Here is a 9,093-nt window from a genome sequence, read left to right on the forward strand (position 1 = left end):
TAGGTTTTTGTTTTTTTTTTTTTTGGTTTTTCAAGACAGAGTTTCTCTGTGTAGTCCTGGTTGTCCTTGGAACTCTAGACCAGGCTGACCTCAAACTCAAAGATCCACCTCCATCCCAAAGGCTGGGTTTAAATGCTTGCCACTAGGCTGTCCTCCCTATAAAATGTGAATGGCCTACAGAGTGAGTTCTACAATAGCCAGTCTACACAGAGAAATCCTACACTGAAAACAACAACAACAACAAAAATTTTATAGGAAGAAATAATAAGAAAATCACAAAGGACTTGGCTATAGCTCAATTTGTAGAGTTCTTGACTATTATGGTTAAGGCCTTAGGTTTGTCTTCAGCATCACTGGGCAGACAGATAGCAGTGAGTTCAAGGCCAACCTGGTCTACATACAAAGTGAGTTCCAAGACAGCAAGAATTGTCATACAGAGAAAACCTGTCTCAAAAAACCAAAAACTTTGAGGCATCTTTAAAAGGCATTAAATTATTTAGGCAGACTTCTGCAGTTTTGATTGCTTTATGACTTTAGGTTGATGAGTAAAATATATCTAATACATTGATACATTGTATAAACTTTGACTCTTTTTTTAAAGATTTATTTGTTTACTATGTATACAGTGTTCTGCCTGCAGGCCTGAAGAGGGCACCAGATCTCATTACAGATGGTTGTGAGACACCATGTGGTTGCTGGGAACTGAATTCAGGACCTCTGGAAGAGCGGCAATGCTCTTACCCTCTGAGCCATCTCTCCAGTCCAACTTTGACTTTCTTTATGTTTTGTGTTTTTGAGACATGGTCTCACTATTGTAGCCCAGGCTGACCTCCAACTTGAAATCCTCCTGACTGAGCTTACCCTGCTGCTTAAAACTCCCAAGTGTTAGGAGATTATAAACATGAACTACCACAACCAGATTCAAACTTTAAATTACAAAACTAGTCTGGTAACACACTTGCAAGTCCAGTACTTGAAGGTACAAAAGACTATGTACACAACAGATACGAGCAATTAACTTAAACCAAAAACTAGAGATACTTATCTATCATAATCAATCTCTCTTCTCCCCCACCCCACAAGGTCTGTCTCGCTATGGAACGCATTGATCTAACTGTCCCTGTGCTGAGAGCTGGGATTAAAAGTTGAGCCATCAGGCCGGGTTGACAATCTCTCTATAGCAGAAGCCGTTGCAGTTGTTCTGCAATAAAAAGCAAACAAATGTAGCTAGGTATCTTTACAGTTTCTTACCTAAACTTTCTCTGTGAACTTCAAGCAAAAAGCCATCATGGAAATCAGGTTCACAAGCACATGGAACAGGTTTTGAACGAAAGCGCTGGTTCCGATAATGTAAACATAAAGTAAAAGTTGAACAAACTTGTCCTGGTAAAGGCTCCGGTTCTTGCAGATGTTCCAAGAAAGCTTTTCCACCCAAAACCTGAAGGTAAAGATACCTCCGTGTTGGATCAATATTAGCTGCAAAGTGTAGCAACATATGAGGAAACTGCCAATAACTGAATGAACGTGATCAAGACATTAGAAACACGTGACAGAAATAAAGTCTTTGACATAAATAAATCGCCAAATTTACGATGTAGCAGAATCATTTGTGTTATGGTAAGGAGAAATCTATGATATTCTTTACTGAGTTTAAAGTTTCGATATGACTGAGAGAATCAAAGCCAAGGTCAGGTGTATCTTTGCTTTTTAGCTGTTTATTAAGCATATATAATCACCTCCACAAACTGAGATCATTATCAACTTAGTAACTGTATTTGTCAAATAATTATTTCACCACTAAAAAAGCAAGCACATATAGTTTTCATCCTTTGTTTTCGGGATAGGGTCTCTCTGTGTATCCCTGACTGTCCTGAAACTCCTGAAACTCACTATATACACCTGGCCTCAAACTCACAGATATCCACCTGCCTCTGCCTCCCAAATGCCGGAATTGGTATACTACCAGTTCTTATAAAATGTATCATTAAGACATAATACATCAATGTTCCTTATTTTGGTTCAACAGTACTGTGTATCATATACTTTATACAAAATGGTATCTAAGTTTTAGGTAAACTAAGTACTTCATTTTGAAAAGAAAAACTTGAAACCAAATGCCAAACACTACAGCATATCCATTACCAACCATAACCAAGTTTATGTTAAAAATATTTATGTATATACATACTTTTTTTTAATGTTGATTGCTTATCAAAAGCAACAGTTTGCTTTGGAGAAGAGAGTTCTTGATCAACACTCTCCTAGAAAAGCAAAGAAAAATACAAATTAGAAAATAAGAATTCTGGTTAAGATGGCAGTGGCAGAACAAAACACCATAAGATCAGGCTCCTTCATAAAGAAGAGCAAGAGATTAGATCATACTGCCTCCAAAAGTAAAACCATACAGATTGGAAACAAATCAAAGCCTTTTTTTCCTAGCCTAATTAAAATTAAAATAGCTGCATAAGGGGCTGGAGAGATGACTCAGAGGTTAAGAACACTGGCTGCCCGTCCAGAAGTCCTGAGTTCAATTTTCAGCAACCATATTTGGCTCTCAACCATCTATAATGTGATCTGGTGCTTTCTTCTGCAGAACACTGTATACATAATAAACAAATTTAAAAAAAATAGCTGCATAAAAGACATCTAAATGGTAAAAGTCTAAAATGAAGGAATTCAATTGTCTTAATTTAAACCTTGCCATTCACAATTTTCTTTTAAAAAGTTTTTGTTGTTGTAGTTTTGCGAGTGGTTTTTTTTCTTTATAGCTCTGGTTTTCCTGCGGGGTCTCTATGAAGATCAGACTGGCCTCCAACTGACAGAGATCTGTCTACCTCCTGAGTGATGGAGCTAATAAAGGTGTGCATCACCAAGCCTGGCCTTAAAAACAAACCGTTACCTTAAATAAGGCTAAGCTTCCTTTAAATCCTATGTAACATTTGGCTTCCAAGAACAGAGGCATGCACTATTTCTCCCAGCACTTAGGAGACAGAGGTAAGTGGATCCCTGAGTTCAAGGCCAGCCTTGTCTACTTAGTAGGTTCCAGGACAGTCAGAGTTATATAGTGAGACAATGTCTCAAAAAAAAGGTGGGGGGCGCTGGAGAGATGGCTCAGAGGTTAAGAGCATTGCCTGCTCTTCCAAAGGTCCTGAGTTCAAGTCCCAGCAACCACATGATGGCTCACAACCATCTGTAATGGGGTCTGGTGCCCTCTTCTGGCCTGTAGGCATACACACAGACAGAATATTAAATATTGTATACATAATAAATAAATAAATATATTTAAAAAAAAAGAAAAAATAATCCAAAAACATTCCACAAGGAATTAATTTTTTAAAAAGTAGCATTCGGCCACCTGATGGCGGTACATACCTTTAATTCCAGGACTTGGAAGGCAGAGGCACGCAGCTCTCCCTGTTCAAGGCCAGCCTGGTCTACTGAGCAAGTTCAAAGACAGCCAGAATTACAGAGAAACCTTGTCTTGAAAAACAAAACAAAAACAAACAAACAAACAAAAATATAAAAAGTAACATTCGTGAAGCAGAGGCTGTTAATAGGTCAGTTTTTAGAACAAACCTCAAAACCCAAAAGATGACAGTGTATTAATGTACCCAATTCTCTCGGGTATGAGTCCATCCTATTTTTAATAGGATATTATTCCTGTATTGAGGCCACAGTTTCTCATTATTGCCTCATTTTCAAAATAAGGCCTACTTACTGAGTGCACCAGGATACATCCCACTACCGACCTACTTGTACAGAGATTTGAGGGGGTTATGTAGTCAGTTCGTTTCTTAAGGAATTTTCTAAGTGTATCTGTTTTAAAAACAGACCTAACTGAATAAATGACAGATCCACAGAGTAACAGGAGGAGTTTCTGCCACTTCAGAGAAAGGAAGATGTGTACTCCTCCCATCCCATCAGCACTATCTGCCAACTCATGGTGGGGCCCACTTAAAACCTTAGAAAAGGAGCTGGGCTGTCACAGCACACGCCTCTATTTCCAGCAATCAGGATCTGAGTTCAAGGCTAGCCTGGACTACATAGCAAATTTCAGGGTAGCTAGTGGTACACAAAGAAATCCTGCCTGGAAAAAAAAAAAGCAACAACAAAACACCCAAAGAAAGAATATTACAGGAGCTGACTCAGTGGTTTGGAGCCCTGGTTGCTCTCACAGAAGACCTGGGTTCAATTCCTAACACCCCGAGGGTGTTCACTCCATTTCTGTAAAGCCCTCTCAGACCACCGTGGGCACCAGGCAGGCAAGTGGTACAGACTCACATGTGGGAAAAACAACCACACAAACAAGTCTTTTTAAAAAACTAAGAAAACTGGAAGGGTAGTGGTAGCGTATGCCCTTTATCCAGCACACGGAGGCAGAGGCCAGACTGGTCTACAGATCGAGTTCCAGGACAGCCAGGACTACAAAGATAAACCCTGGGTCGAAAAACAAAAACAAAAAAAAAACCCTGAGAAAAATTGCTATTACTAGACAGAATGAACTTACAGTACTTTTACAAAAGAAGAGCCCCAAGTATGGGCCCTATAAGCAAATATTAATACTTTCAATGTGTTTGCCTAGAAAACTACTCACAGGCACAAAGTTAAGTTCTTTCATCACATCATCAATGATTCCTCGACGTCTAAGAGCTTTGATCAGATCTTCTGTTGATAAATGTTGTTGATCAGGTGCCAATTCTTCTCGTATAGTCTCGGCAAGAATTTCTCTGATTCTGCCATGGACATCCATCTGTGGAGAGAACACACATTACAATTTACAGCATTATAAAGCAGTTAAATACGCTTCTGGAGTTTGAGGCTTCTAAAACTACCGGCAAATGCCAATAAAAGCAAGCTTTTAAGATGTGCAACTTTTGAGCAAGATATTAGAAGCAATCTGAACCGGTTATAAACTGACTTTATTGCTGGTTGCCCACAAATAATTCAATGAAAACAAATCTTTAGAAAAGGAGTGGAGATTCAGAAGCAAAAGAACACAAACCTGGAAGGAGGCAGAACCGAAAGCGACCGCTTATTCAACTTGCAACTCTAAACTTATTTGCCACTCTGTTTCCTTGCCTGGACTATGGAAAAGCGAGACTGTCTAGAGGATTCGACAAAAGAAGCTAGCGACTCGGCACACAGCCTGGCGCACGAACGCACCATAAAGAGGCTTTATTACTTCAGCTTACAGGCAGCCGCCGAGCGCCGCTGGCTGAAACTCGCGCTTCTTTCTCCACGTCTCCCAGCTTCGTATCGCAGAGTGGGGGCTTCCTGCCTTAAAGTAACCCTGACTTCTCGCCTCTCCATGAATTTGAGGAAACCACCAGCGATTGCCTCCGTCCACAAGCCGGCTGCAGAGCCCTCAGCGCTCCCTGCGCGTCTCCCACCCGGCAGATGCTGGCCCGCCCCGGCTCGGGTCCCCACCGAGCGCCCGGAACCGAGCTCGGGGCCGGTCCGCCCGCGCTCCTCACCTTGCTCAGCTGCTGGTGGATGAGCTGCTTCAGCTCCGAGGCTTTCTCCGGGGGCAGCGACATGCCGACTCTGGCGCCTCGCGGCCGCCTCAGACAATGCAAGCGCGAAGCCCGTCGTCCCGAACACTCAGCATCAGTGGCGGGCGGAGCACTAAGCGGCGCGGCGGCGCGATCGCGTCAGACCGGGCAGGGCGGGAACCCGGCTGCCGCGGCGCCACAACGAACTGTTTTCAAACGGTGCGGACTGACAGACACCGGGGCTGTCCTCCGAGCTGCCTAATCGGCGCAGTCCACCGCGCCACCGCCTCAGGGATTTCCCGCCCCCCACGCGCGGTCCCCACGTCCTCGTGTGTCGGTCCCACACCTGCGGCCCGGGAAAGGTAGCCGGCCGCGCGCTGGAGGCCTCTTTCCGCGCTACGCTCAGGCAGAGCGACGGCCGTCCGAAGGACCCGAAGGACCCCGGCGGGTCACGTGTTCCGCCGCCTGCGCTCCGGTCTGTGCTCGTGCTCCTGCTATTTTTCCGCCCCTCGTAATCATGTTCGTTCCCTGCGGGGAGTCGGTCCCCGACCTAACGAACTTCACACTCCTGATGGTGAGTCTCCACTTGAGTTTGGCGCTGTCGCCATCCCGACCCGGGAAACGCCACCTGGTTTTAGGAGAACCGGGCTCTTGTTGCTGCTTCTGGAGGTTGTCGCTGTCAGCGCCATCAAAACTAGCCTGCTTGCTGTAGCTTTCGTTGTCTGTCGACTGTAATGTTTGTAGATTGCAGATGCGTGGCACATAAGTAGCGTGGGGAAAATCCTTAGGTTTTATCCGTAAAAGTCTCTTTTTCAGGTAGTTTGGGTCTAGCTGATCTAGACCATCAATTGCAGTAACTTAGCTAACGGGCAGTTGTAGAATTGTCCTGGTTTAGTCATTTTTGATACGCATTCTGTTACAGTGACTGTTAGAAGAGATGCTTGTCATCGAAGTTTACAATGTAGTTAGAAACAAATGTACATCAGTAAAAGCAATAAATAAGAAGACGGAAGGTTGTAAAAGATACAGAAATGAGATCGTGGACCGGAGAAAGGCCGAGAGTGCTTTGAACAAGTCTGTGTTCCCAGCACTCCAAGACTGAGGCTGGAAGGCGTCTACAGAACATCCTGAAGGAGGGTGACCTTTCCTGAATAAATAAACCAACCAGAACAACAAAAAGCGAGGGTTAAGGAGCTAGAGAAATGGCTCACTTATTAGAACCTGTAGGGTTCTTGCAGAGAATGGAGTTCAGTTACAGGCTCACAGTGGCACATAACTGCAACTCTAGGAGCCCTGACACTCTTGGGGCTCCCTCGGGTAGCTGAGCTCACATGTATATGTACTCACAGACAGACGCATCATTTAAAATTGTTTTTAAATTTTGAAACGTTGACTGGAGAAACACAAGGGGCTTTTGATTTCTTAGACAAACCGGTGACTAAAAAGATGGGGCTAAGAGTGCCCTGAAAAATGGGTGCCTTTTAGGCAAAACCAAGGCGCATATGCCTAGAAAACTGCAAAAAATTTAGAGTGCGATGTGGAGAGAGTAGGCTTGAGGCCCAGTGACCTAAAAGGGCCCAGAGGAGAATGTAGCGTTTGCTATAAAAGGAGAGACAGAGATCTCTTATGTTTCAAGCAAGTAAGGCTTTACAAAGTGTTCGTTTGGGAGTGGCACCATTACTAGGTGGTCAAAGGGGGTAAGCAAGTTACTAATGAAATGTTGCAGAATGCTGTTTGCTGGGTGGTCACATAACTGGGAGAAGTGGAGGTAGAGACTTGACCTCAACCTGTGGGTCAAGTCCCACCCCTTTTTGGTGTTGAACTGCCCATAAGGGCCTAAGATTATCTGAAAACACAGATGTTTATGTGACGATTCATAACAGTAACAAAATTACAAAGCAGCAGTGAAAATGATGGAATGGTGTAGAAGGGGGCAGCATAGGAGGGTTGAGAACCAGTGAGGTAGGGCATATGTGTTCATGTATTGGAGATAAAGTTCCTGCCTACTCTGTAGTGGACCACTGCGAGAGCATTTTAGCTTTCCAGAGGCCTGAGAAGTGGTTTGGCAATGAAGGTACTATGGCATCAAAAGTACACTTTTTTTTTTTTTAATTTTAAGAATTCCTATTAGGATGGTGATGGCACAAGCCTTTAATCTCAACATTCAGAAGGCAGATCTCTGAGTTCACGGTCAGCCTGATCAATGTGTTGCATTCCAGGGCTACCCAGAGAGACCCTGTCTCAAAAAACCAAAGAAAATTGTTTTGAAAGTTAAAGGGGGAGGGGCTGGAGAGATGGCTCTTTAAGATGGCTGCTCTTCTAGAGAACCTGGGTTCAATTCCCAGCACCCACATGGCAGCTCACAAATGTCCGTGATTCTAGTCACAGAGGACGTGACTCCAGTGGCAAAACATCACTGCTCATAAAATCAAAAATAAATTTTGCAAAGGAATAAAAGTACTGTCGTATGTTTATATACCAGTGGGCATAATCCAGTAGTATAATAAGACTGATGGTTGTACCCAAAAGTAGCAAAATCCTTAAGGAAATTACAGGAAGTAACTAGAAGTCTGGGTCAAAATCCCAGCGAGAGTGGAAAAGTAACCAGGGAAGACTGCCATTCAAAAGTAACCAGGGAAGACTGCCATTCAAAAGAAGGCAATGGCTGAAAGCGTGCAGAAGATAGGGAGCCCTCAGCCGTGGACTGAGGAAGGATCACAGTTGTGTTCCTTGCCTTGGGACACGTACATAGACTGTTATCTATGTTTAAAAATATAACAAACAGCTTCAGAAGATGACTCAGTGAGAGCTCTTATAGCTCAATCTTGAGGATCTTGCATCACTGGCACTCACATAAAAACTGTGGCTTTGTTGGCCTGTAACCCCAGCACCATGGAGGGCAGAGATAGAAGGATCACTGAGCCTTCCTGGCCACCAGCCAGGTTCACTCAGAGATCCTATCTCAAGGCACCAAGACAGTAACAGAGCAAGATACCCACACCCAACATTATCCACTTGTCTCCACGTGTGTGTTTACAAGCACCTGTGCCCACACACCAGGAAGCTGCATATGCGACACAAAAGATATTTTTGATGGTAAATAAAATTATTTGCATATTACATTACTATGTGTAATTAGTAAAGGAAAAGTAAGAAAATCCCTGGTTTAAGCAAACGAGTAAATAATATTGCTCTTTTGTGAAATACAAAACAGGAGAGGTTTGGGCAGAAATTTAGCTTTATGTGAATTGAGTGGCCTGTGCCATAAACCCATGGCGCGTCCAGTAGATTAGAGTTCAGAAAACTCTTGAGCGGTAAAGGTAAATATTTGGTACCTTGAAGCCATGGGGAAGAGAGTGTGTATGTGTGTGTTTGTGTTTAATGTGGGGATACAATCGTTCCAAACTCTGGGGTAAATAGTGTAGCAGGCTAATTAAAAGAAGACCCAAGATTTGGTTGTTGTTCATACCTCAGCTCTTCTCCTTGCTTTTTCCCTACCTTGAAAATACTGTTAGCAACTGTGGCTCTCCCCTTTACCTTCTTCATGAAATCTGTAGCCTTTTGTCACCTAGAGTAAGCCTATTCTTTTTTTTTTTTTTTT

General features: G+C 43.3%; 2 protein-coding genes across 2 annotated transcripts in view; one reads left to right on the top strand and one right to left on the bottom strand.

The window, feature by feature from the left end:
- Cep76 (centrosomal protein 76) overlaps positions 1–5,669 on the bottom strand; it is a 25,622-nt gene extending 19,953 nt beyond the window's left edge. The window contains exons 1-4 of the mRNA XM_005356397.3: positions 5,475–5,669; positions 4,595–4,750; positions 2,189–2,261; positions 1,252–1,476 (exon numbers count right to left, since the gene is read on the bottom strand). Of these exons, the coding sequence (XP_005356454.1) occupies positions 1,252–1,476; positions 2,189–2,261; positions 4,595–4,750; positions 5,475–5,537 (517 nt within the window). The 5' untranslated portion in view covers positions 5,538–5,669. The remainder of the gene's footprint in view (positions 1–1,251; positions 1,477–2,188; positions 2,262–4,594; positions 4,751–5,474) is intronic.
- A 245-nt stretch (positions 5,670–5,914) lies between these two features.
- Positions 5,915–9,093, top strand: part of Psmg2 (proteasome assembly chaperone 2) — a 14,317-nt gene continuing 11,138 nt past the window's right edge. Inside the window, exon 1 of the mRNA XM_005356228.3 lies at positions 5,915–6,066. Coding sequence (XP_005356285.1) covers positions 6,010–6,066 — 57 coding nt within the window. The 5' untranslated portion in view covers positions 5,915–6,009. The remainder of the gene's footprint in view (positions 6,067–9,093) is intronic.

The sequence above is a fragment of the Microtus ochrogaster genome, chromosome 18 (genome assembly GCF_000317375.1).
Source record: "Microtus ochrogaster isolate Prairie Vole_2 chromosome 18, MicOch1.0, whole genome shotgun sequence".
Lineage (NCBI taxonomy): Eukaryota > Metazoa > Chordata > Mammalia > Rodentia > Cricetidae > Microtus > Microtus ochrogaster.